We start from the raw sequence: 27,859 nt of genomic DNA, 5'->3' as shown, positions 1-27,859 counted from the left end.
ATGAAGCCCAATGGGCTTTTTGGACAAATTGGATTTGACCGTTTAATGCATAAGTCTCCCTATCACTTCTGGAAATTGGGGTTTCCTTAACCGTGTCATATCATACAAATCAAAATTGGAAACTTTAATTATTCGCTGTCATCGGATTACAGAGATTCTTATTTTCCTTCACTTGCAGAGGATTTCTATTTCTGAAACCACAAAACCTGACTCGGTCTTGACTCTTGATCCGAGTCGGAAAGACTGGTTCAGCTAGCTCTATGCTCCGTCGTCCCCTCTAGGGTTTCTTGCCGTCGCGGATCTGGTATGCCATTTTTGTTGCTGTGCACTTTTCACCGGAAACTGTTTCCCTTGATTTTCTTTGTTTGGTTCCGAGAAAGGATGAGAAAAACACTTCGTGATTGCTTACCGTTGTGACCTAAGGAATTTGTTTTATTTAACAGAGCAGGTATTGCTTTAACTGTGTGCGTGCGAATTGTTTCAGCTTGAGGGACATGGCTTTTTCTTTCTGCGCTTATATGTGTAAACTTACTTCCTGAGGGATTAATCAACGCTTGCTGTTTGTCTTTAGGAAATACTGTAATATTTGCCTAGTAAATTTGAGGATAATTGTTTCCTTACTCGATACTAGCAATTTCGTGTACTTGTTATTTTTGAACTACTTTCGCTTCGTTTTTGGTTGAACAGGAGGGGCTAAAAATTTTGTTATGTTTCATGCTCAATAGACAATAAATCATGTCTCGAGTGGAGGATCTATGGGAGCGGTTAGTGCGGGCTGCATTAAGAAGTGTAAGAATTGGGATTGATGCACTTGGTCGCCCTGTTAGTGGAATTGCTGGGAATGTTCCATCTTCTCTTGCAAACAATAGGGATATAGATGCAATTTTGAGAGCTGCTGATGAAATCCAAGATGAAGATCCTAATATCTCCAGAATTTGTATGTATCCTTTTTAGAAATTTTTTTTTTGGTGTAAGATATGTATTTTTGGGTGAGATTGTATTTATTTTCATTCATATTTTTGGTATAAGACCTTGGGCTGCCCATGTTGATTTGCTCTGATTTGCAAGGTCTGTTATATTTTTTCAGTTGTTTTTTTTCCTCTCCTTGAGATGTAAATCAGTAGAGATGAAACATGGACATTTCACTGTTTCAGTGTTGATTTTTTCCTTTTTTTCTGAAATATCTGACAAACTTTGTCAGGCAAAAATTTCCATCCAAAAAAAAATGTTCCCTCAATTCCTAGAATACTCAATTAGTTGTTTAAATCATCTAGTGTCTCTAAATAAATGTTTTGGTAGATTCAAGTGCGTTAATTTCTGTATTTTTAAAATATTTTTTTTGGAAGAAGTTATTACTGTGTTTCTTTTTGATAATCTGTTTGCCAATGAAGTGTTGGTCTAGGTACATCTACCTTTTTTCTCAAAATTTACATTTATTGAGTCTTCCATAGTAATTTGCTTTTCTTGACCAAAGAAAAATGATTAGCTTGAGGCAAATATTTCAGACCAATTTTTTTACGTATAACAAAACGACTGCATATGTTTTTCTTTTGAATCATGGAAATACATTTTTGCATTTGTAGTTTCAAAACGTGCATGATATCATGTGCAGTTCATATGCATGATATATTGTATATATACTTGTAATTTTTATGCTTATGTACATAAGTATGCGTTATTTTTTTTTTAATATACAAAGTTTTTGTTGTCTGTCTGCAGTGTGTGAACATGCTTACTCACTTTCCCAAAATCTGGATCCCAATAGTGAAGGGCGAGGTGTTCTACAATTTAAGACTGGTTTAATGTCTGTTATCAAGGTATAGTTTTTTTTAGTTTTCTTTGAAAGTGTAGATTAAATTTTTGCTCTTAAATTGAGTGAATGTTTACTGAGACATGAAAATATTGTTAAGCATCTACAAAGGTGCAGGTATGTGCCTTGGATTTTATCTATATATTTTCCTTTTAGGGCCGTAATTACAACCTGTGTGTTGGAACAAATAATGTCTCTGGTTTGATAACTTTTAAATGTACACTAATGCCTTTTCACTTAGTTTAAACAAATTTCCCTTTTCCTTTTAATGGAACCCTATAGTCACTTTACAGACGTGCTTTTCTAATAGTTAAAAAAATTATATTAAAAGACTCGGAAAATGAAAAGTTGAAAAGTAAGCCTGCTCTACCTATACAGGATATATATGCTTTCACATTTTTTTTCATGACATATTGTTGGCATCCTTACCTCCTCTATCTTCTAACCCAGCCCATTTGGGCTCAACAGTGCTTCTACCTCATTTCTCCTGAATTTCTGATAAGTAATTAATTCATTGAAAAGCGAGAATATCATACTAGAGTGCTTTTTGCACGCACAAGAGAAGCCCTGAAAACTTGTATGTAGAAAAATCCTTTCAATCTCCTGAAATAATTTTTGAGGAAGAAATTAACATTCTGGTGTATATTGAAATTGAAAATCTTGACTTACATCTCTTGTGGAATTTTTAATCCTGTTGAAAATACCTCCATCATCTAAATAGTAGTATGGGTTATTAAGGAGCCCTTTTTAGGTTTCCCTGAACTACTAAAAAGTTTAACGGTAGCAACATTGCGTCCATTAACTGGTGGTCGTGCATGTGTGGGTGCATTTGTTTGTTAGGATGGGCTGGGTAGCATGCCCGTGGTTGCGTGTTGTATGGATTGTTTTTATGCGTGTGTTTGGAAAATTAATTGTATTTGCCTTTTTTTATCTTGCTATGAACTAATGATGAAAGGTCAGTTTTCATTTAATGTGATTCTTCCCATAAAATGAATATTGCCTTTCCTTGTACATTTGTGAAATTTCAGCAAAAGCTAGCTAAAAAGGAAGGTGGAACCATCGATAGAAGTCAAGATATTGCTCGCTTGGAAGAGTTTTACAGGATTTATAGAGAGAAGAACAATGTGGACAAGCTACGGGAGGAAGAAATGAAATTGAGGGAGTCTGGTGTTTTCAGTGGAAATCTTGGCGAGTATGTAACATGAATAGGAAAACAAATTTATTTATTATGTGAATTGAGCTTTGCCTTTGAACTATGACTTTTCTTTTTTACTTTCAATGGTAGTCTTGCCTATGTTTTCCATGACTGGTTTGTGTGCTTTGCTTGTGTCGTTTCTTTTGGTAGTTTTGTTTTCCTGGAAAGAGCAACATGGCCAAGTGGTATCCTCGATTAGTGCTTTGGTGCTTGAGCTTCTTTCAGTAGGCTATAGTATTTCATTGTTCTTTGATGGTTTTGGGCTTATGTAATTGATCGTCCTTTTCGGTATGTGGCTTATGTTTTTAATGATGCAAAATGTTATGTCCGTGCAAGAGAGAAATAATATGATGATAATCTTTCTTTCTAACTTACCATAATGCAATTGAGGTATTTATGAAGTTGGAAAAAAACATTTATGGCCTTTTTCTTACTTTTAAAAACTAATTTTATGATGGACAATGGGCAGTTAGGTAGTTTTTGTAGATTGTACTTTTCATCCAACAAAACAGTCTGTGAATATCAGTGGAATTATTGATATTGATTGGCTATTATTTTTATGCGTTGCCTGTATTAGGTTGCCACTGATTTCTGCATTTTGGCTTGCCACCCGATTTTATTGTAGCTTCTAAATTAGACGTAGATATCTTTATTATACATTTTATGAAATCAATATGCCAATCCATTTTTTTCCAAATGTTTTTTTTTTGATGAATTTATTAAATCTAGATTGGAGCGGAAAACAGTGAAGAGGAAAAGAGTTTTTGCTACTCTGAAAGTTTTAGGCACAGTATTGGAGCAGCTTACCAAGGAAATTCCTGATGAGGTTTGATTTGTATATTTTTGCACTGCCTTACTCAATTATTTCATGCATATAGCAGTATTTCTGACATTCTTTTGGAACAACCCAAGCATCACTATGGTTGTAGACGTCTGTCGACCTTAAACTGCCAAATACAATTAGTAACTTAAAGTGAAGTTCTACGGACACTTAATTCTGAAAATTGAAGTCTTATAATTTGCTCAGAACTGTGATCTGATTGTTTCTTTCCTTCTCTTTTTAAAATTTGGATCAGCGACTTCATGGAGTTAGGGTTTCAAATTTAATCTACACAATAGCACATATTTCACTGAATCTTTTTAATTTCTTGTAATAAAACTGTGTTATTGTGTTGATTAAATCGTAACCTGCATGTCTATGAAGTAACTGTTCTAAATTTGGTAAGAAAAGAAGAGGTAACTGATATGATATCGAAAAGGGACTTGAAGCAAATTTACTGCTGTGGCTTTGCTTAGGCTATTAAATTCCTTTTATCTGCGTACTTAATTTTTTCCTATAAATTATAAATTTAATATTTGAGGAATTGTCGAACTTTTTTTGGTTGCTTTTTCTTGGAAGGGTTAGATCCAAACTATATCGTCTCCTGGAAAGATGATTTTGTCACTTTGGTAGCTGGATTTTTATTACTATGGCGTTATTTCATTGGGTTTGACCATTTATTGTTATGATTGCTCTTTCTTGCAGTTGAAGCGCGTGATTGAATCAGATGCTGCTATGACTGAAGACCTTATTGCTTATAACATCATTCCTCTGGATGCTCCTTCAATAACAAATGCCATTGGGTCCTTCCCTGAGGTCAAATAGTTTACCTCTTCCCCCTTATTTCCATAATGTATTTCTTTTGCAATTACCCTGCAAAGCTTGTCAACAGGTACATGCAGCAGTTTCATCTTTGAAATACAATAGGGGACTGCCAAAATTGCCGTCAGATTTTCCTATTCCTGCTTCTAGAGATGCCGACATGCTTGATTTTCTGCAATATGTTTTTGGGTTTCAGGTTTGTAATATTCAAATTCTGAGCTTACTTGTTTACTATTGCTAGATGCCCTGGTATTGCGACCTTATTACTATTTCTTATGTATTGTTAGGTGATAAGCTGCATGAGGAAAACATTGCCTTGTTTTCTGTAAAAAATGACATGTTTGCGGTCAGATTTTTAACCTAGAGCATATATGGTTTTCTTGCAGTCATTTTCTTTTACCCCTTGCTCCTTATCGCTCTCTTTTCCTACATGTATACATTACTCTTTCCTTTCCACTTTTGTTTCAATTGTTTTAGTCCGTTCTTTCTGACAGGAATAAGAAAAGTTTACAATCGATTGAATGGGCTTGCTGTTTCAACTTTATGAATGTGGCCCTTCTTATTTCAACAGGACAACATTGCATAAATGTGTCATCTTTTATGGCACTGTGTTTATAATTATATAGATCTTTCTAATTTGGATTGTGGCTATGATGCTTTCTTAGTTCTTTGTGCTCATTTATGAAATTATATGGATGCCAGAAAGACAATGTCTCTAACCAGCGCGAACACGTGGTCCACCTCCTTGCGAATGAGCAATCTCGACTTGGTGTTCCTGGTGAAACAGAGCCTGTAAGTGTCTTTACATCAAAGGTCATGTTTATTAACCATTGTTAGTGTGGTTGTCTGTTTTGGTTGTTGCCATGAAACTCTTTGTTTGGTGTCGTTGGAGATAGGGTGATACGAATATATGATAGTTTGGCTCTTGTGATTTTGACTGCCCTGAAAGTCAGAACGTACATTTTTCATCCCTAACTTTGTGAAGTATGTTTATAACTGTATAGCTCTGTGATGGAAATTGCATATTGTCTATGTTTTTCAGTTAATGTCAGGCTTTTGATCGTCTTTGCTGTAATTTTTCTCATATTAGATGCTTGTATTGTACACTTTTTGTACTTTAGCTTGATTTTGCTCCTGCTCCAGATATTGGATGAGGCTGCTGTACAGAGTGTATTCCTGAAGTCCCTTGAAAATTACATTAATTGGTGTAGCTACTTGTGCATTCAACCTGTATGGAGCAAGTATGAATTTTAGTCCATTTTACTTACCTTGTGGAAGTTGGTTGTGTTTTTTCTTTTTAGATTTGTTGGCATATGATGATGGGGAATTATGGAGTGGTGATCGTGTTTTTTGCAGTTTGGAGGCTGTTAGCAAGGAAAAGAAATTACTGTTTGTTTCCTTATATTTTTTAATATGGGGTGAAGCTTCTAACATCAGGTTTCTTCCGGAGTGCTTGTGCTACATATTTCATCATGTAAGTTGATGACCAAGTGACTTATTATTAACTTTCTTGATGGAAATTGTGGTAAGATCTTATGTATTTACGTTGTTTTTGATATAAATTTGTTATGTATGTACATGCATTTTGCACTGCTGAAAGATTGTTTTCTCTTGAAGTCCCTCTCCTATCTCCTTTCCCTAAGTGCTTCTAGAATCACCAGTACCCTCATTCATTATCTTCCAGCTTTTTTTAAATATGATTATTCATGTTGTTTTTGGAATTTTAACAATAAAGAAAAAGATATCAATTTTTTTATGCTGCTTTGTATCTTTGATTTGGTGTGCAGATGGTTAGGGAAATGGATGAAATTTTAAGACAGCAGACTGCTCAACCAGCCAATAGTTGTGCTTCAGAGAATGGTGTATCATTCCTTAATAGTGTCATTGGTCCTCTGTATGAGGTTGTTGCTGCGGTATGTTCCGGGCACTATTCTTATGTTCTGATAACAGACTTATATCTTCGATTAGTTCTGATAGTTACGCGCTGTTTTTAGACCTCTCTGTCATTTTCATGTGTGAGATACACATTTGGTTTCAAAGTGTCTGACTTATGTTTAACAATATGCAGGAAGCTGCTAACGGTGATAATGGAAGAGCACCTCATTCTTCTTGGAGAAACTATGATGATTTTAATGAATATTTTTGGTATGGATTTCCAGAAAGGTCGTGTTCCACATTAAAGCATTTCAATATTGATGCTGACCTTCCCTCCATTTCAGGTCACTTCATTGCTTTGAACTGAGTTGGCCCTGGCGCAACAGTTCATCTTTTTTTCAGAAACCAAAGCGGAGGTTGAAGGTTTGTAACTGTTTTAATTGTTTAGTTTCCTTCTCTAATGGATGGATCTGTTATTTTGTTTGTAGTGTTCCATTCTATTCTAAGAGACATTTACTTTTTTGTGATGCACCAGCCACTTTAGAAGATTCTGGAAACCTGTATGTTTTAGCTTTCTATTAGCAAAGTGAGGTGAAAAGTTGCAATGTTGTCTTTAGGAATAAAAATAACTTTTGGCCCTTGAATCTGGCTTAAGAGCTTTCTGCTCATCTTTAAGCTGCACTTACTTTCTTGGCACGGGCGATGAACTCTCATTATACATTATTTATTAGTTTGTTGCTATACCGGGATAAATATGTGTTCTTGCTCATATTTTCTAAAAAAATCTGGTCTTCCACGTGAACATGTTGATTTCTTCTAAAGTGTGAGGAATAATGAGGCTTCCTTGGTGGAGAGGAGCAAAGAGATTTATTTGTTGTGGTGTATTCAATTAGCAATCTTTGAGGGCCAATATCAAGGAAATTATAATGTTGGTCTTTCCGTTATAGTGTATTTGTCTCCGACACATATTAGGTCTTCTTTTTGAATGGTAAAGTAATATATATTGAAAACCAAAGGGCACCAAGAGGCTGCCATTTACAAATCATATGGAGACATTTATGCATTAAAATCCATGCCGTGGATTTCTTGCCTTCGAATTCGTTCTCTTTTCTCCTCTTGGGTTGCAAGTGGGTTTTGGTTTGCTTGGCGTGCGTTTGCCTGGTGATGATTGGCAAGCATATATCATTGTGTAGCATTGTTTGGCAGTAAATTTTGGCAATGTAATATTATTGCCGAGTACTTGTATCCCAGTAGAAATTATTATGGCAGGATGGACTCTGTTGCACAGCCTTATCTGTTTCACATATGTTAAAGTTGATTTGTAAGATAATAGATTTGTCTATTCAGTGAATGCCCTGGAGTTTAACCTTGTACTTTTGCTGGTTCCTCTTGTTTCATTTTTAAACAGTATATTCTCGAATCTGGATCAAGTAAACATCAAGGGAAAACTTCATTCGTTGAGCATCGAACGTTTCTTCATCTTTATCATAGTTTCCACCGTTTATGGATATTTCTTGTTATGATGCTGCAGGTAAGGCATGAATCTTAAAGGCTTATTTTCATATTTCCCATTCATCTGTGTGTCATCATATTATTTTTTGTGATTGCGCTTCAACTGCATGATAGTTCTGCTTCTTCCTTGTTTCTTTTTCCAAATATGTTTTATTCTTTCCTCTACTGTTTTGCTTGCTTTGCTCTTAAATACTTTCCGCTCTGTACAATTACAGAAAGTAAGTGCTTTAGTTCATTTTTTTGCTCTTTTTATTGATAAGCTTTTTATTCTTTTTTCTTTTTCTAATAATCTTCAGTGTCTTTTACACAAGGTGTGTAATTTTACATGCCTGAAAATAATTGGGTTAACCTCTTCCACTGTGGTCTAGTGACATAGGCAGGTCATCATTGACCTGCTAGATGCCCGCTTTAATCCCGCTTATCGTCAGAAAAACAGATTAAATAATTGTACATAAAAAGCGCAATATGGTTGCAATAAATAATTTCAGAGTTGCATGACTTTTCAATTTGAAATGTAGTTTACTGATTGGGATGGTGACATAGGCAGGTCACCATTGACCTGCTAGATGCCCGCTTGAATCCCACTTATTGTCAGAAAAACAGATTAAATAATTGTACATAAAAAGCACAATATGGTTGCAATAAATAATTTTCAGAGTTGGTATGACTTTTCAATTTGAAATGTAGTTTACTGATTGGGATATGCTGTCTAGTCTCCTCCTCAGAAAACCCTTTTGGTTTATTTGTATAACTTGTGTTTATTCTTCATAATTAATTTTGACTTCTTATAGTTTACGTGTTCTTACCGTTTCTCAATTTACAGGGACTCATAATAATTGCATTTAATGATGAACTATTGAACTCCAAGACACTACGTGAAGTTCTTAGTCTTGGCCCAACATTTTTTGTGATGAAATTTTTCGAGAGTAAGTTTCTTCATTGCATAAAATGAATGAAGAGTGCACAAAAGAGCAAACATGTACTGTCTTTGATTCTCAACAAGATGTCTTTTTTTCTCTTTTTCAATTTAATGTGCAACCAATGTTTGCACATTTTCTTGTGCTGCAAAAATATTGTTCAATTAATAGTTGAGGATTTTCATTCTTGATGTAGGTATCTTGGATGTTATCATGATGTATGGCGCATATTCTACATCTCAACGCTTTGCTGTTTCTCGAATTTTTCTACGTTTTATTTGGTTTGGTGCTACTTCAGCTATCATATCTTTCCTATATGTGTATGTTTTTTGTTAGTCTGGCTTTTCATTCATTATTTCTTTTCTGTGGTGATTTGTTTTCTCATGTTGTTTACATCTTCATATGTAAATAATCGCTTACTTTCTATCTGGTCTTTTGTGCTCCAATACAGCAAAGGTTTCCAGGAAGAGAGTAAACCAAATGCAAATTCTGTTCTCTTCAGACTGTATGTGATTGTTATAGGTGCATATGCCGGAGTCCAATTTTTTATAAGCGTTCTCATGAGAATACCGGCCTGCCACCATTTGACCAATCAATGTGATCACTGGCCTTTGATTCGCTTTGTCAAGTGGTTGCACCAGGTATTTCACAATTTTATGCTCCCTCATCTCACCTCTATACTTGGATTGCCAGTTTTGTTTGTTGCTTTATATATTGTCATTTTGTTTTTTGCTTTATATAGATAGTAGTTGAGATTCTTTATATTTTTGTTAAATCATAATTTATCACTGATACTGTAATTTGTACTATCAAGGAACGATACTATGTTGGACGTGGCATGTATGAGAGAACTACTGACTTCATCAAGTAATCCCTGACTTCTATTCTTTCACCAAATTTTGTTCATTGTTATACGTCTTCTCGCACTCTAAAGTGCATTCCCCTCTTCTTGTGGATATTACTAATTTCTTCCCATATACCTTAGGTATATGCTGTTTTGGCTAGTTGTTTTGGGTGGAAAGTTTTCATTCGCGTATTTTCTCCAGGTGAGTAAACTTATGCATTTGTTGGTGTTATTATTGATATTTATTATCTGAGTAATTTAATTAATGGTTTTACAGATTAAACCACTGGTGAAACCAACAAGGACTATTGTGAAACAGGACTCCATAATATATTCATGGCATGATTTTGTCTCCCAAAGTAAGTAGTTTCGTCTACAGACTTTTGGTATGCATAATTCATTTTTTCTCTCGCCCACAATAACTGTGCTGGAGGTGTGACTTGTGAGAGAGGACATAGTATAGAATATTCTAGTCATTATTTTGTATCCGAATTAATTTTTTGCTTAGAGCCGTTTATTATCCATGTTTTATTTATCCCTAAAATAATTTGTTGTTTGCATCAACTGTGCTTTTCACCTGAAATTTTTTTATAGTCGCATCCTTTCTCTCTGTTATTTTTTTTTTCTTTTTCATTCCCTTCTCTTGGTTGAAGAGAGGAAGGGTGGAGATGAGCTTGACTTTGTCTTGGCCCCCAAGTCTTAGAGAACTTAATGTTTTCTACAAAAACTTATAAATACAGTTCACTTCACTGATCAGTAGGTTTAATCCTTAATTTTTTTTGGGTAATTTGATGGTGCATTTGCTTAGTTTGAAAGTCGTCTTTTGTTGCAGATAACCATAACGCTCTAACCGTTGTTAGTTTATGGGCGCCGGTGATCGCTGTAAGTTAATAAAATTTTCTTTCCTTTTTTGTGTATGTACACACAGTGGTATTACACATGTATTTATCCTTTTTTCATCTATCATCTATGTACTTATCTTTGATTCAATCATGTACTGAAATTTTTTTAAGCCATTGTGGTCACACATCTTTATGGGTGCAGTGATGGGTTCATATTTCTATGCCGTTCTCTCATTTTTCCTAGTGTCTGTGGCATTTGAAGTTTTTTAGACATTTATTTCTAGAAGTTGTTCATTGTACTAAATTCGAGTTGTATCTCTATTGGATGTTGATAAATCTCTTTTCCTGCCAAAAACCGAAGTAGTTGAGACATGGATGGAATTTTTAGGACAGATATGGACTCTATAGGATTTGTTGAGTGTGTAGCTTTTGATCGGAATGAATGGCATAGGATAATTATGTAATGGATATCCCTAATTTTTCATATAGATTCTTGTAGCCAACACTACCTTTATTTAGGATAAAGGCTTTGATGATGACTAGGATGATGAGAAAAGATAAAGTTTACACATCATAGATTCCTGTGTCCATTTTCAGTTTCGCTTAAAATATAACCAAATTTGTAAAGGACCAATTAAATTAAATCTTAGGCTGCTTAATTTAGGTTTTAATTCATGAATTATGATAATTCCAACTCCCTTGAAGAATTTTTTTCAGATCTTTGGAGTAAATCCTGTCTTTGAACATATAAATATCTATTAAATGTCTTTGGCTTGTATGAGTACAGCACTCAGATTGCTACTCAGATTGCTTTAATCATTCTCCTGACCTCAATTTTATTCTCCTCATCCAACCTTTTCTTTTACAGATCTATCTCTTGGATATCTACGTGTTTTACACTCTTATATCGGCTGCTTGGGGATTCTTGCTTGGGGCAAGGGATCGTCTTGGGGAGGTATGCGACTGCATTTTTTTGCTTTCATTTATTGTGAAACACAAAGCTTAATTCTGTTAATTGTAACTGGCCTTTTCTGTCCGCACCCACACATCCCTGTGCTTCCTAATTCCTAAAACACGTTTGTGCTCATACATACATATTGCAACATTTATGCATTTTCTCACAATCTCATACATACATATGGTAACTATTATTTGTGTGCATGAATGTATTTATGCATGCCATGTATGTGCATGTCTCTGTATTTAACTTGTTTGTTTGCGTCAAACACATTAGGACACATGGATATGCCACAAAATCTTTATACATTGCCTTGGCTCACTGCTAAGTGTCCCTTAATAACTCATAAATGTGCATGCATCTTCCATTTTCTTGTTTTGTTGGTTCGTAAACTGTAATTCAATTGTATGTAATGACCTTCAGATAAGGTCTTTGGGTGCTGTTCACAAGCGTTTTGAGGAGTTCCCTAAGGCTTTTATGGATACTCTTCACATCCCTCTGTCAAGCAGGTTTCTTTCGCCCATCAGTAGACATTTTTGTCATGGTCTGAGTTTTTTTTTTCTCCATAAGTCTGTACCTAAATGCATGCTTTCTATTGCAGGATTCCTCACGGTCAGTCTAGTCCGGTGAGTCATTTGAGTCCTCTAATTAAGTCTAGATTTAGCATATACATAATTGCTCAAATATAATAACTATTTTAAATAGCATGGAGAAAATCATGGTACATTATTGTTAAAAAAAGTTGAAATAGTTGATTTTTTTATTGTTTTCACATAATTTATTTCAACTTCTGTTTAAACTAATTATCTTTAGTGACATTTGTTTTGAATGGTAAATAATCATATTTTAAGTTCCCAAAAAGATTGCAAAATTCTTCCATTGAAGTTTCTTGTATTGAATTCTTTTGTTGAAATTGTTAAATTTGGCTGTTGAGTTTGCAGCCTTTCATATATCACCGTCCACCAATCTGTTTGCACTGAAAAAAGGATGAAAACGTCCATTTTGTTTATCCATTTGACTGCTTAGAGTCCGCACTCCAGACCAATCTATTTGTGTTGATAATCAGATTTTGCCTTTTGCATATACATATAGTTGTTGTGTAACTCAGTCAGCCTTGTCTCTGAAGGTGGTGGAGAAGAACAAGGTGGATGCTGCTAGATTTTCTCCCTTTTGGAATGAAATAATAAGAAATCTAAGGGAAGAAGATTATGTCACAAATTTGTGAGTACTAGATAAGTTATTACCTGTTTTCTATGGTCTGGTAGCTGTCATATATGTTTCGTTACATCTTGTGTGTTAAAGATTATTGTCCAATTACAGCTTTTGTTATGGCACGGTAGCACTCACCTCAATATTTCTTCTCTCCGTACAGGGAAATGGAGTTGCTTCTGATGCCCAAAAATTCTGGGAATCTTCCCTTAGTTCAATGGCCCCTGGTTCTTCTTGCAAGCAAGGTCATTTAGTTGCTCCCAATCAGCTGCAGTTTCATTGTTGCCAGATTTCGCCCCCCTTTTTGCGTTCAACAATTTCTCATTTACATTTCCATGTTAACTGAGTTCAATATAATTATGCAGATATTTTTGGCCAGAGATATTGCAGCGGAGAGCAGGGATTCTCAAGATGAGCTGTGGGAAAGGATTTCTAGAGATGATTATATGAAGTATGCAGTTGAGGAGTGCTATCACAGTCTTAAACTTATTCTCACAGAAATTTTGGAAGGAGAAGGAAGAATGTGGTACGTTTTAAATTCAATTTAGCTATTGGCTGGGAGTGCAGGTGACTAAACATAAAAATCAAAGACTTTTTCCATAACTATGTCTCTTTTGTCAGGGTTGAGAGGGTATATCAAGATATTCAAGCTAGTATAGACAAGAGGAGTATTCATGTTGACTTTCAGCTGAATAAGCTACACCTTGTCATTTCACGAGTTACCGCTCTCATGGGAATTCTGGTCTGTATTGTTGTTTTTGTTCTCAAGATGGTGTGAAATTTAAATAGCAAGCTCCTCTTCGCTTTTAAAGCCCCCCCCCCCCCCCCCCCCCCAAGGCTTCTTTTCTCTCGTCTGTTTTTAGTTTTATAGGAAGGGGTGGCAGAATCTTCCCCTTTTCAATGCAACTTAGAGGTCATGTTTTTTATTATGGGAAGCAACCTCTCTACTATTTGGGGTTACCCTATGCTTAGGTTAAATTACTGTGGGTGAACCATTAAGGTAGACAAGCAAATATGTTTAAAATGGTTGATGGTTCTCGTGTAACATGCATACATGTTTTCCCCTAAAACTAACACCAATGGAGTGGAATCTTAGAACTTCTGCTATTTAGTGATTGTGTCTTGACATTCTGCAAATTTGTTTAATGCAATGGGTTTTGTAGTTTTGATATTCCACCAGCTAATCAATATTTCTCTCAATGTTTTGATGGACGAATCTGCTGGTTCTCCGTTTATAGTTTTTTCACATAAATTTTTCATATGTTTTTCTGAAGTCATTTTGACATTTGTGGGATTTTTTTTTTTATGTTTGAAATTCTGTGTGTGCAGAAAGAGTCGGACAAACCAGAAATGGAAAAAGGTGCTGTAAAGGCAGTTCAAGATCTCTATGATGTTGTGCGGCATGATGTGCTTTCTGTTAATATGAGGTTTGTTAAACTTAAGTAATGCTTAGTTTTTCAAATTACTTCACTTTCTGCTCATGTGCCTATTTGTATGCATCTATTCCAGTAAAAACTATGATGAATGGAATTTGTTGTCAAAGGCAAGGATCGAGGGTCGCCTTTTCATGAATTTGAAGTGGCCAAAAGATGCTGAGTTGGTATGTTTTAGCAGAGTTGATTCGCCTTTTGTGTTTTTGCTTCTTGCAAGATGAGTAATTGTGGAACATATGCAGAAAGCACAAGCTAAAAGACTGTATTCCCTATTAACTATCAAAGACTCTGCGTCAAATATCCCTCACAATCTTGAGGCCAGGCGTCGGCTGGAATTTTTTACCAATTCCCTTTTTATGAAGATGCCCAAAACAAAGCCAGTGCGTGAGATGCTGTCATTCAGGTTGACCTTTCTGTTTTACGTATAGATTTTCTATGTGTGTCAAAGCATGTTTTCAATTAATCTTATCTTATATTCTCATCTTCATATTTATTTTGGTGTATTTGCAGTGTGTTTACTCCATATTATTCAGAGATTGTTCTTTATAGCATGGGTGAACTCCTGAAGAAAAATGAGGATGGAATATCAACTTTGTTTTACCTGCAGAAAATATATCCAGGTACTCTTTGCTTCTTTCTATGGGTAGCCAGGAAAGGGGAAAACTTAACCTATTACTCTCCAGCACCACACATCCTGTATGATTTTTTGTTTAATTCTAGTGCCATTCTAATATGCTGACATGGTGTGCGTGTATGTGCGTTTTTTTTTCTTGGTTCTCTCTCTGTGATTTTGTTTTTTACCATTGAACTAAAATTTGGTAACTTATTGGGAAACTTTCCTATGAATTGCAGTGAACACGGTCAGTACATGCTCCTTAATGAAAATTTTGTTTTTGATGTTTTCTTTTTTTAGCTATTATGCATGCCTGGATTTAACCTGCCCATTTCCTTTCTAAAAATATTATTTTTTCATATGAGAACATGAACATGGTTTGGGCTGATATTTTTTGCATATGATTAAGATGAAGTGACAAAGGTTATTGCCTTGTACACCAATGAAATGATCATACTAGTTGCCTCAACTGTATTCTATTTCTATCTCATAGCTAAACATTAAAGGTGCTTATAACAGATGAGTGGAAGAACTTTCTTGCTCGAATTGGCCGTGATGAGAATGCATTAGATACTGAACTTTTTGACAGTCCTAGTGATATCCTGGAGCTCCGATTTTGGGCCTCCTACCGAGGACAGACATTAGCTAGAACAGGTACGGTTCTCGCATTCTTATCTTCTTTGTCCTTGATTGTATTTCCTTATTATTTCTCCTCTATGCTCTTTTACCATTTGGATTTTCCCATCTTATATTGGAGAATGTGATTTATTTGGACAAAAATGAGACTTCACTCTATTTGTTTCCATGTTAGACAATAGCCGGCATTATTTGAATTTTTATTTCAATATAATTTTTTTTGATGGAAAGTAATGTTTATCTACTATTTGTTTGGTAAAATGCAGTTCGTGGGATGATGTACTATAGAAAAGCTCTCATGCTACAGACATATTTGGAAAGAATGGCTGTTGGGGGTTAGCTCAATTTACCATCACATGCCTTCCCTTATTGTTTGCAACATTAACCTTCTCCTAATATATTATGGTGTTGTCAGACGTCGAAGCTGCATATTCCGGTACCGATGCAACTGAGACTCAAGGTTTTGAGTTGTCTCCTGAAGCACGAGCTCAGGCCGACCTTAAGTTCACATATGTGGTTACATGTCAAATATATGGGAAGCAAAAGGAGGACCAAAAACCTGAAGCAACTGATATTGCGTTGCTGATGCAAAGGTCAGCTGTTGGGTGCTTCTGTAGGCTGAACATTTTTAGTTTTCAGTGGCATTATCAATAATAACCACAATTACAAGCCTTGATATCTTTTTTTTGGGTCTAGGTATCCCTTGCATCCTCTTGGCAGTTTCATCCAATCCCATTTATGGGAGATAATAGCAATTTTTGTCCCATCGTTATTTTCGTTGGAAAACCATATCTTCTGTCCTCTTAATGTCAACAACCTTTTTTTAAATGTCTTGTCAATGATCACTGTCTATTTCTGTTATTTATTTTGTACCAAGTGTTAACATGTTTTTTTTTTTCCTTTCCTTTTCCGTTTGGTTCACACTATAATTCGTCTCCTAAAGACAAAGAATATTAACCCTGTTTCTAAGCATAATGCCCACTAACTCAATAGATTTTCTTGTGTCTCACAACGCTCGAAATCTGGCACGACTTGTTCGCCAGAAAGAATGTTCGCTTGTGTTGCTTAAGGCATGTGTTGTCACAACCCACTACAAAATGAATATTTGTGAACAATGCGAGTCTCACTTGAAAATGGGAACTAAGGGTCAAGTAGTTTCTTTTGTCACTTTTACTTCACAAATGTTATCCGATGTTTCTCTGTACAATTGACATTTAGTTTGATTAGCACCGACTTCTTATATATGAGACACTAAAATGATAAATGTTGATTTTCTTGCCTCTCATGTCTTTCCCTTATTTTTTATTTAATTTTGGGATTCTTCTAGTTTCTAGAATTCGGTATTTGAGCATTTCGGCTGTATTAATATTTTTTGCTGGAAATGCATTATATTATTAATATTTCTTGTAATATGCACATCTAATAGATTCCGTTTCACCTCTTTTAGAAATGAAGCCTTGCGTGTTGCATTCATTGATGAAGTTGAAACTCTGAAGGATGGTATAGTCCACACAGAATACTACTCAAAGCTCGTGAAGGCGGACATCAATGGAAAAGACAAGGTTGGGATACCCTACGTTAGGAAAAAAAAAAAAGAATATTTGATTTGGTTTTTAAATTTTTTGCTTATCTACTTCTTCTCAATTGTGTATCGCGTACCACTTATTTTTTCTAGTTTGCAGGAAATTTACTCTATAAAATTGCCTGGAAATCCAAAACTTGGCGAAGGAAAACCTGAGAATCAAAACCATGCAATTATATTTACTCGTGGAAATGCAGTTCAAACCATTGACATGAATCAGGTGATAAATTTTTCCTTGTCAGTGAATGCAGTTCTTTTGGACGTCCTGTGTTGACGAAGCCTATATCTAGTCAATCAGATTTTTGATGTGTTCTAATTGTTATGTGGTGTTGTTTTTGAGTTGTGTTTAAATGCTGAAGCGTTGCTCGCAATCAAATTATTATAAACATAGTTGAATTTAGCGCTATGCGGTTGTTTCTAATTGATAAATCCATGTGTGCGTGTCCTGAGTCATGACTCCTTACCGATTATTCATATTTCATCATACAATTTTGGGTTTTCTATTACACCTGAAACTTTTGCAAGCTCTCGTATTGACCTAAAAGCCATAGTGCCACTAATTTTTAAGTAGAGATTTTTCTTGCTTGAGCTTTATGTTAATTTCACCTTTTCATTCTGCTAAAGCTAGTCTTTCAAATAAAGTCTAATTTCTTTGTTTTCTACAAGCTCCCAAGCCCCAATAATTTTCTGTTATTAACACAACACTTAAATAAAACTATAGACCTTTTGAATGCCTTGAATTTCAGCAGCTTTTAGTAGAGATTTGACAATTTATCACGTTGAGCAGCTCTCACGTTTGCATCTCCTGACCCTTCCATACTTGGATGCATGCACCTCTGCTCGTGCATGTAGTGAGTGAACGTAAAATTTTATGCATCCACGTCCCTGTATGTGTGATATTTTTGTCTTTGCATGCGTATACTATACTGCGTCTCCAAAAATGCATGTAAAAAGTCTTTATTGAAGTTGGGGAAAAGGCTGAACTTAAGATTGACTTTTGGTGATCACTGCTAATACAACTGTATTGCACATAATATAAGCGCAATGATCTTTCAATCAATTAAGTTTGAAACTAGTTTAGTTTATTTGTTTGTTGGGTTACTTTCTTTTCCCAATTCCTTACGCATTTGCATAAGAAAAGTTCTTATCATCTAAATATTGCTTGTACTAGGACAACTATTTTGAGGAAGCCTTGAAAATGAGAAATCTTCTCGAGGAATTCCATTGTGATCATGGTATTCGTCCTGCCACCATCCTTGGTGTCAGGGAACATGTGTTTACCGGAAGGTATTTTCCTATTTAATCTGTATCGGATATGAACATTTGGCCAATTTCACCGTTACAACATTTGATTACTTGTGATTGTGTGCAGTGTCTCTTCTTTGGCCTCCTTTATGTCCAATCAAGAAACAAGCTTTGTAACTCTGGGTCAGCGTGTTCTTGCGAATCCTTTGAAGTAAGTCCAGTTTAATGGCTCAAAATCAAATTTGTTTTGTTTGCTTCAAAGAAAAGGCTCCAATATATTTGTTAGTTTCTTACTCCATGGATTTTTTTTTTTATTTGTCAACCTACACAATGTTAGGGTTCGTATGCATTATGGGCATCCTGATGTTTTTGATAGAGTTTTCCACGTTACACGAGGTGGTATCAGCAAGGCCTCTCGCATTATCAACATCAGTGAAGACATTTTTGCAGGTATTTATGTGTTACCCAATAGATTTGGATTGAAGGAAGTTCTTTGGGTTTAGCTTGGTGCTGAGAACCTAAATGTCAAGACAACAAAATTTTGAATAGCCTGATCAGGCTCGTCTTTAAAAATCTGATTAGGGCAAGCTTGATTCTGTCAGTTGGCTTAACCTAACAAGTTTATTAGAGCTCAAGTTCAGAATTGAACTCAACCATCTATGAAGGAAACAGACCATACGGATCAATCCATTACGATAAGAATAGTTCATGAAAATTTGGCAGTACAGTTCAACAATATAAAATTTTCTTTGTTGACCTGTTTTGAAGTCAAAATATGGCAGTGCACCTAGGCGGTGCAACGCAATACGATTACAAGTCAGCTAAGCTGATCATAGCAAATGAGTTATTACAAGTGTTAGATAGCCAGAATTTAGGAGTGCACAGGAAATTATCAATAAGTCTGTCCATCAGTGTTTACTAGCCATTGAAGATTCTATTGTTGTTCTCTAACCAAACTAGCCAGATTTTATTGTTCGTCTCTTACCGAACTGGTGATATTTTACATTTCTAGGGAGACAAAGGTGCGGAGCCTTTGTAAAATTCCTATCAAAAAGACTTTTCTGTAATGAAACAACGCGGCAAGAGGCTAGACAGATGAATAATATCTATTTAGGCTTAATAGTTCTACTGTATGAGTGTAAATGTTAGACAGTGACTCTGGCATCATACTATTTGGGATTATGGCAATTGAAGATGAAAAGATGGGAGGAGGTGGCGATGCTTGTGTGATATGTAAGACATGAAGAGAGGGGTGATGGCTGGATGCCATATGGTTGAGATAGAGAGGGATCTAAATTCAAGATAGCCTCATTTGCTGCTGTTCTCCTCGTATTGCTCAATTAAAGTTACACAATTGGTCTTTTTTACTAGTTTCTGCTAATTACAAATATGAGTTGGTAAGCCTTGTATCTTGACCTTTTACATTTTTCTGAAATGTATGGAAATATAAATGGATGGAAGTGTTGAAATATATATGAACCGAAATAAATGGTGCAATGGAATTCACATAGTGGATTTGAACTGGTTTTCATATGGATTCGGGTAGCCGTTGTGATGATGAAATTCTCCTATAAATAATCGGTGGTTTGGGAACTGTGCGTTTAATGTTGTATTTTGTGCCATATGATGCTACTCTGCCAAGCAGGAAATATTACTGGTAGATTTAGTGAGACACACGAAAAACGAATGGCATCAAAAGGAACTGAAGCGCTACGTAATTGTTAATTTTTGAAGTGTTGTTTACTTTTAAATTGGTTCCAACGTAAGATAGAACGGGATTCATCCAGTTCAAATATCTGGCTTAGTAGATGGGAGGTCAGTTTTCTGTAATTTTATTAGGACCTTATTTGGCTTCTCTGATTTACCTTTTTTCATTGTTGCCTATCATGTTGTACTCCTCTTCTGAATTCCTTACTCGTCTCTTCTCAAATTTGAGTTTTCTTAGTGACGATCCTACGCTTAATTGTATAATTATGCTATTTTACTTGCTGGGTTTTTTTTTTCTTTCTAATTTATGCAATTTTACTACGATCCAGGATTTAACTCAACTTTACGCCAAGGGAATATAACTCATCATGAGTATATTCAGGTACGATTTTTCACTTCCTCATCATATTTATATTTGATTTGAATTTTCTAATTCAAGGTCTTCAGGTTGGTAAAGGAAGGGATGTTGGCCTCAATCAGATTGCTGTTTTCGAGGGGAAAGTTGCTGGTGGTAATGGCGAGCAAGTTCTTAGTCGAGATGTTTACAGGCTTGGACAGCTATTTGATTTCTTTCGCATGATGTCATTCTATTTTACCACTGTGGGATACTACTTTTGTACCATGGTATATTACACTGTCTTTAGGCGTTGTGACTATTTCTATTGGTTTGATAAATTGAAGTTGTGTGTTTGCTCAAACTGCGTAGAAAAAACATTTGTGGAAAACTTTGTGTTTTCTTTAACATTTTTTCTTCAGTTTAATCATGTGCTGCTTGTTCTTCTTCTTTTTTTTTAATTGCAAGATGGATATTGCATTGCCCTGAGAGTGATACTGACGTGGCACTCATGCACTATAAAAACTGTTTTGTCACCTTGATTTTTTTTCCTTCTAGTGTCCATGCTTTACATTCCATGTACATTGAATGAACAAGAAAGAAAAGTTTTGACCAGAAAAATTTACCTCCTTGTGAGAAACTGGATGCAGTCAGCATGATTTGGAACTCCAAGCTGTGACTTATAGTGTTCAATGTCTGAACAGTTCCTTTCATTTTCTTTTGCAGTTAACGGTGCTAACTGTATATATTTTCCTTTATGGGAAGACATATTTGGTAAGTTGAAGCGTCTATTTTTTGATATCTAATTCTGAAAATATCATGCTGTTGTTCAAATTAATTTCCATCCTCTCCCTAAAAGAATGCTTTGTTAAAAGCATGTCTAATTTGAATACATTCTGGCAGGAGCTATGTGAAAAATAAATTCATGCTAAAGTTGTCTTTATTATCTAGTGGGAAGGTGCCAAGCTTGTTTGTTTTTTGAATATATTTTGTGATTATGGCTTTTTTCTCGGGTGGCAAGTGTGATTGTTTTAAATGAGAAGTATATTGTAAGTGTAAAAAGGTAACCAACACCTGTGCTGCCGTACACAAGGCTCTCACAGTGGATGGGGTTAGAGACATGCAAAATGTATGCAGACTTTACCCCACATAATATGTGGATAGTTTGTTTTCAAGAATTGAATCTATGACCTTTAGGTTGCACTCCTGCAATTCTACTACTAGACCACATGTTCGCCTGTAAGTAGACTGTAAGTGAAATAATACTAGAGCTATTTAGAGATCTGCATTTTAATGTTGACTTTTTCCTTGATTTGGGATAATGTGTTTTGTTTGTACTTTATATTGATAACTTATGTTCTTTGTTATAAAGCAGCATTAAGATAACTGGCTTTCTATGGCTTTGCCATACTACTCTCTCTCTCTCTCTCTCTCTGACGGGATGTTGTTTCAGGCATTATCTGGTGTGGGTGAAACTATGCAAGTGAGAGCTCGCATAACAGATAACACAGCACTTAGTGCTGCATTGAATACTCAGTTTCTTCTCCAAATTGGTATATTTACTGCTGTGCCATTGATTTTTGGTCTCATCTTGGAACAGGGTTTGCTGAAGGTAATTGCTGATCCTACGTTTAATATTTCTTGTTTACATGATATTTTTTAATTCTTTCTTTCCTTGTATTGATTTTCTTTTGTGATGTATGGGATTAATCCAGGTGAATAAATGAGCGTCGTATTTCTTTGATTAATTTTCTTAATAATTTTACAGAGTTAGTATAACCTGTGAACTAATGTTGGCTGCTGATATGAAGGATATTGCTCATATAGAAAAATGTGTTTTTATCTTTTCCGGTAACTTGGTGGTAAGGGCCGTAAGGCAGTGACTCATTTCCATCTTTTGTGCTGAAATCTTTGCTTCAACATTGTTAAGGATGTATCTATTTCTCTTTTCCTTGCCCTCTCTGTGCTGTGTGGCTATTTTTAATCAGCAACTTTCTAATAAAAAATTGCAACTATTTGTTCACTCATATGTTAATCTATTTTTTTATCACTCCAGGCTGTTGTCAGTTTTATCACAATGCAGCTTCAACTTTGTTCTGTCTTCTTCACATTCTCTTTGGGCACAAAAACTCATTATTTCGGTCGAACAATACTTCATGGTGGTGCAAAGGTATGTTGTTGTGTTTGTTTTATTGCTCAGGTGTTCTCTTATGTGGTCGCTTGCTAAGGTGTTGTGGGTTTCTTGGTAGTATCGAGCCACTGGTAGAGGATTTGTGGTCCGCCATATTAAATTTGCTGAGAACTACAGGCTATACTCCCGTAGTCATTTTGTAAAAGGGTTTGTATCTCTCTCTTCCCCATGCCCGCACTCCTACCTCCGTACTTTCTTCTACTGAAATCTTGCACATTTGGTTCCAATGCAATAACTGATTTGATGTATATCCTTTCTCCAGATTTGAAGTGGCAATATTGTTGATAGTGTACCTTGCATATGGATATAACGAGGGCGGTGCCCTCTCATATATTCTTCTGAGCATCAGCAGTTGGTTTATGGCTCTTTCTTGGCTTTTTGCCCCCTATTTGTTCAATCCATCTGGATTTGAATGGCAAAAGTAAGTACAGTTTTCTATGTTTTCCTGCTTATGAGGAGCAGCACCATTAGTTCGTCTTGTTAAGCTCTATACCACCCTGCCTTGGGGCATGGGCCAAAATTCCTATTGAACAATAAAATAAAATAAAAAATCCCAGTTTCTTATTAATAACCATGTGTGTTGTCCTTATAGGACAGTGGAGGACTTCAGAGATTGGACATACTGGCTTCTTTACCGAGGTGGGATTGGAGTTAGGGGAGAAGAAAGTTGGGAAGCCTGGTGGGATGAGGAATTGGTAACTTTTTCCTTTCCTTGTTATGCCTGTTCTACTTATGTGTGGGCTAATGCGCTCGTGGTTGGCTAACATAATTAACATTGTTTGGATTTGAAAGATATTGTTGTGCTCCCTGAATTTCAATGGACAAAATAGCTATTTTTACATTTTTATTTTTCAAATGCAATTGATTAACTTTTGCTGGTAGGTCTATCTGTAATATTATCCTTCCGTCGTTGAGAGTTTTCCACTGCCAAAACACTTACGTGGACTTTCTTTTATTACATTTTCTAGTATGTTTGTGAGGATGCAATCTTGTTGCCAACTCTGTATGTTTAGTAGTTTTGGTAAATAATTTTTTTTTCAATTGAGAACATAAAGCAAGACCTGATGTGTATGCCCTTTGTTTTCTCATGCCAAGTGCTGACTACTTCAGACCTGGCTAGCAAGTAGGAACTGAAAAGAACCGATAATTCAATTTCATGCAAAAAATAGTATTGGATGAATGCTACCATTATTACTACTGTCAAGGTCAGGTATACTATAGATTACAACATCTATAGTGCTGCCGACTGCACTGGAATAAGGAACATGTGTACCATGCTTCTTCTTTCTCTGTCTGGGGGCACATAAATAATTTACAAGTTGAAATGTGTAGCAGATGGTGTGCAACAGGATAACAGCCTTTTAGTCCTGCATATCAATATGTTCATGAGCTTTTCAATATGGACGTTTAGTATTTCAGCCTGTTGATGTATCTGAATCTCTATCCCTAATTTATTTATTTGTTTTTTGGTTGCATATTGATCCTTCATCCCAAATTCTACTTGGTTGATTTTTTGTAATATGCTGGTTCTATTGCGTGGGGAACACAATACTCAAATATATACTTGTTTCCGATGAAATTCAGAAAGAATTAGTGACCAGTGAAAGCTAAACAATGAGAACTTTTGATAAGCCTATAAATATAAGGCATAAAGCTTATAACCCAAACATATTGGGCTGGTTCCAGGTGGTAAGGTGACCCTGGGCTGTGGTCCTTATCTGTTTGATTTGCTTCTGCTGCGCCCTTTGTTACTTGCTATTCTAGTATTCTTCAAGTAAGACAAAATTGAACATTATTTGTCAAAATTTCTAGGTTCACGATTTTTTTTTCTCTTTATGGTTTGAAATGCTATATTTATCAACTTGCTGCGCTTTGACACTATTATGCTTGGTCCTTATTTTCTTCCTTGTTTCATTGTTAATAAAGCTCAAGTATTGCATACACAGGCACATATCCGAACCATGAGAGGGAGGATAATGGAGACTATCTTGAGTCTTAGATTTTTCATCTTCCAGTATGGCATTGTTTACAAGCTTCATTTACAAGGAACAGATACATCATTGACGGTAACCCCACATTCATCATTACGGATAGGTTTTGTCTGTGCATTTTCCATCAAACCTGTATTTGATTGCCTTAGGTGCCTAGTTTTCCACTAGAAGTTAGGCCTTTATCCTTTGACTAAACTTATTCTTTTACCAATTCTGTAAGTGTCCATTTTTCTTTATGTTTAAACTATTGTCATCTATTTTATGTTAGACCTGATGGGAATCTTCACCAGTTGTGTGACTTTAACATCTCTTCTTTCTATCTTTAAACCATGTGATTTCTTGAATTTATGACTTGAACTTTTTAAAATAAACATGATAGAGATCTATAATTCTATATTGCTACAATATGGTTTCCAAAATAATGTGAAAATTGTTTTCCAAATTTAGATTGCAGTTTTAAAGCTTTCTGGTGTTCAATGCTTATCACTGGAACTTATAGTGATTATAAAGGTCTCTGGAATTCGACTGCTGCTTGTATTGTGGTTGTTGCATTCTTACGATGCTATTTATGTAGGACGATGATATCCTACTTGTTAACAACCTTTCTCCTGAACTGGTTCCTAGATGTCGATCTTTGGTGGTTCTACGTGGACAGCCAGATGTCATTAAGCGAGGCTAATTATAGTTTCCTTTTTCGTTGCATAGTTGACTTGTGCTTTAAATTGTTTCTCCTCTTTTTTATTATATGGTCAAGGCTTTATAAAGATTGGTGTCTAGCCATGGAGGATATATATTATTGATACTTTTGAGTGCTTATTGTTCTTCATAGAGTATGGCCTCGAACATTGTAAAATCATAACTGACTTCTGGCATTTGTGACATGTTTGATACCTTGTAGGTTTATGGCCTGTCATGGGTTGTGCTAGCAGTGATTATTGTTCTTTTCAAGGTGTGTGTATGACTTATGAACTCAAGATACGGGTCTTGACACTTTAAGATGGGGACGCAAATTTTAATTATCCTTTAAATCTTTTCTATGCAGGTGTTCACATTCAGCCAGAAGATATCAGTTAATTTCCAGCTCCTATTGCGCTTCATCCAAGGACTCTCCTTCTTGATGGCACTGGCTGGTTTAGCCATTGCAGTTGTATTTACAAATTTGACAGTTCCAGACATTTTTGCGTGTATCTTGGCATTTTTGCCTACCGGATGGGGAATTCTATCTGTGAGTGTTCATCATCTTGCTTACGAGTATCACATTTCTTTCCTTGGCAATTGGCATATTTGCTATCTTCTCATCATCCTTTTTAAATGGGCTTCAGAGGTGAAAAATGAATGACAGTTGTACTCAAAACAATCCTAAAACTTTTGGAGGATCTAACTGGGTCCGCCATATTACATACGATATAATCCCACTTCCGTTGGGTATAAGCATTTCCTCATTTTAATTAGAAATTTGATGTATCTGACACCTGAGATTTATTGCACTTTGAGTAGTTGTTGTGAACGAGTCCCATCTTTTCTCCCTCGTAATTCCTCAAGATGTTTTTGATATTCAGTCGGTGATACTCTACCTAGAAAATATCATACAAGAGTCTTGTTTCTTATCCTTATCATTCCTTGTTTAGCTGCATGTTCAATTTCTTTTAAACGGATAATTTTTTTTAAAGTTTCCAGACCCATAATTGCAGCGGAAACTTTAATGTTGATGAAAATGTATTTTGAAATGTGGTGGTAGAGCTCTTCTTTTATTGAAAACTGGCAACTGCAGGTGGGTGGCACCGCACCAGTTGGTGCCCTATCTATTACATATCATTTTTTCATGTTCAAAGAAAAGAAATGATGTTTGTAATACTTAACAGTTATCAGGTAAATAACTGTATTTGTTGCTATCAAATCCTGATAATAGAGGCTAGTAAAATTGTCACGAGTCGTGGTTCTCTCAGCGTTTTTTTCATATGCAAAGAATTTCCTTTTCTAGTACCCTTCCATTTCTAATGTTGTTTTCTCAACTTGTTTTGCAGATTGCATCTGCTTGGAAGCCGTTGATGAAAAAGTTGGGGTTGTGGAAATCAATTCGTTCGATTGCACGTTTATATGATGCAGGAATGGGGATGATTATTTTCATCCCTGTTGCATTATTCTCGTGGTTTCCATTTGTATCAACATTCCAAACTCGGCTCATGTTCAACCAGGCCTTCAGTCGAGGGTTGGAAATTTCTCTTATTCTTGCAGGAAACAATCCCAACACGGGGATATGATGACAAACCAACCTTTGTAGGTATTGTTGTAAATAACCGAATAACATTCTTCTGTGAGTTTTGGGGCACTTTTGGGAAAGGGGACTTTTTTGGGGTGTAAGATTTGTCTTGTGGTTTTCAATTCCACTGTTTTTCTCGGCTGCCCTTTTTGAAGGGAATTTAGTAACAGTGAAACCATTCTAATACAAAGGAGATCGATCTAGGCACGGAACATTTTTCTCAGTCGATGGATCTGTCACTCTCTCATCATAAACGGGGCCTCCTATTGTGTGCATGAAACTTTGTGCATTTCTTACTACTTCAAGTCAAGTCATATTTTGTCTATGAGAAAATTAATGGGAATCAACTACATGTTTGCTTTTGCAATTCAGGGATTGAATTTACATCATTTCTTAGTTCTTACTACTTGAAGTCGTGTTTTAAACAATACGTCATTGAGAAAGAAAAAGAGCTTGTCTCTTTTTTTTCTTTGGAATGACTTTTAAATCTCATTCAGTAAACTTGGTAGTGTACAACTTTTCTCCACCTTGCGTTTTACTGGAGGCAATTCTCTCCACCATATTATTATATTATCTTCTGCTTTGATACTTCCCTTAAATCTTCTTCCACGCTTCCTTTGATATGCGGTGTGTGCTTTGGTTTCCCTTCAATTTTGTTTCTCTATCGTTCTAGTATGGCTTTGGAGGACCTTAGAAAATAATATGAGCGCCAGTGTCGTACGATTGGGCTGGGCCTGAAAGCGTAAATAAGGGCCTTATAGGGTTTAGGTCTCATTTCTTGTAAGCCTTTACTGTTGCCTAGGACAGTCAATCAAGGTACACATATTTTCAATAGCTTACATGGTGAAATCCTATTGGGTAGGAACTGTCATAGGACGTGGCTCCCTTGGAAGTCAATGCTGGTCACTCCAAGATCTACAGATGACAGCACCCACTCAAAATTAGTATGAATGACCAATAAAAGTAGACTGCGTCACGAACCAACTTGGAAAATCTTGTTGGATTTCAAAAAAAGTTTCAAGGGACAAATTCCCTCAAAATGATTATTTTTAAATAGGGAATG

At 35.7% G+C, this 27,859-nt stretch overlaps 1 protein-coding gene across 1 annotated transcript; it reads left to right on the top strand.

The window, feature by feature from the left end:
* The first annotated feature begins 84 nt into the window (after nucleotides 1–84).
* On the top strand, nucleotides 85–27,119 carry LOC120016019 (callose synthase 9). The gene is made up of 52 exons (XM_038868579.1): nucleotides 85–304; nucleotides 726–937; nucleotides 1,720–1,817; nucleotides 2,839–3,002; nucleotides 3,735–3,831; nucleotides 4,531–4,641; nucleotides 4,718–4,843; nucleotides 5,350–5,439; nucleotides 5,791–5,888; nucleotides 6,004–6,121; nucleotides 6,435–6,560; nucleotides 6,716–6,792; nucleotides 6,867–6,945; nucleotides 7,931–8,053; nucleotides 8,858–8,960; nucleotides 9,148–9,271; nucleotides 9,403–9,592; nucleotides 9,766–9,818; nucleotides 9,937–9,997; nucleotides 10,073–10,154; nucleotides 10,628–10,677; nucleotides 11,506–11,592; nucleotides 12,019–12,104; nucleotides 12,197–12,221; nucleotides 12,722–12,816; nucleotides 12,968–13,049; nucleotides 13,170–13,330; nucleotides 13,426–13,546; nucleotides 14,134–14,231; nucleotides 14,314–14,404; nucleotides 14,480–14,640; nucleotides 14,748–14,857; nucleotides 15,370–15,504; nucleotides 15,753–15,821; nucleotides 15,902–16,079; nucleotides 16,934–17,048; nucleotides 17,169–17,288; nucleotides 18,240–18,355; nucleotides 18,441–18,524; nucleotides 18,651–18,763; nucleotides 20,350–20,402; nucleotides 20,468–20,644; nucleotides 21,081–21,128; nucleotides 21,808–21,966; nucleotides 22,411–22,524; nucleotides 22,604–22,692; nucleotides 22,808–22,966; nucleotides 23,138–23,240; nucleotides 24,492–24,611; nucleotides 25,435–25,485; nucleotides 25,579–25,761; nucleotides 26,561–27,119. The coding sequence occupies exons 2-52, from the start codon at nucleotides 736–738 to the stop codon at nucleotides 26,795–26,797; spliced, it is 5,712 nt and encodes a 1,903-aa protein (XP_038724507.1). The 5' UTR covers nucleotides 85–304; nucleotides 726–735; the 3' UTR covers nucleotides 26,798–27,119.
* Nucleotides 27,120–27,859: the final 740 nt, after the last annotated feature.

This window comes from Tripterygium wilfordii, chromosome 15 (assembly GCF_013401445.1).
Source record: "Tripterygium wilfordii isolate XIE 37 chromosome 15, ASM1340144v1, whole genome shotgun sequence".
Taxonomy (NCBI): domain Eukaryota; kingdom Viridiplantae; phylum Streptophyta; class Magnoliopsida; order Celastrales; family Celastraceae; genus Tripterygium; species Tripterygium wilfordii.
This window is presented reverse-complemented; position numbering and strand designations above follow the sequence as displayed.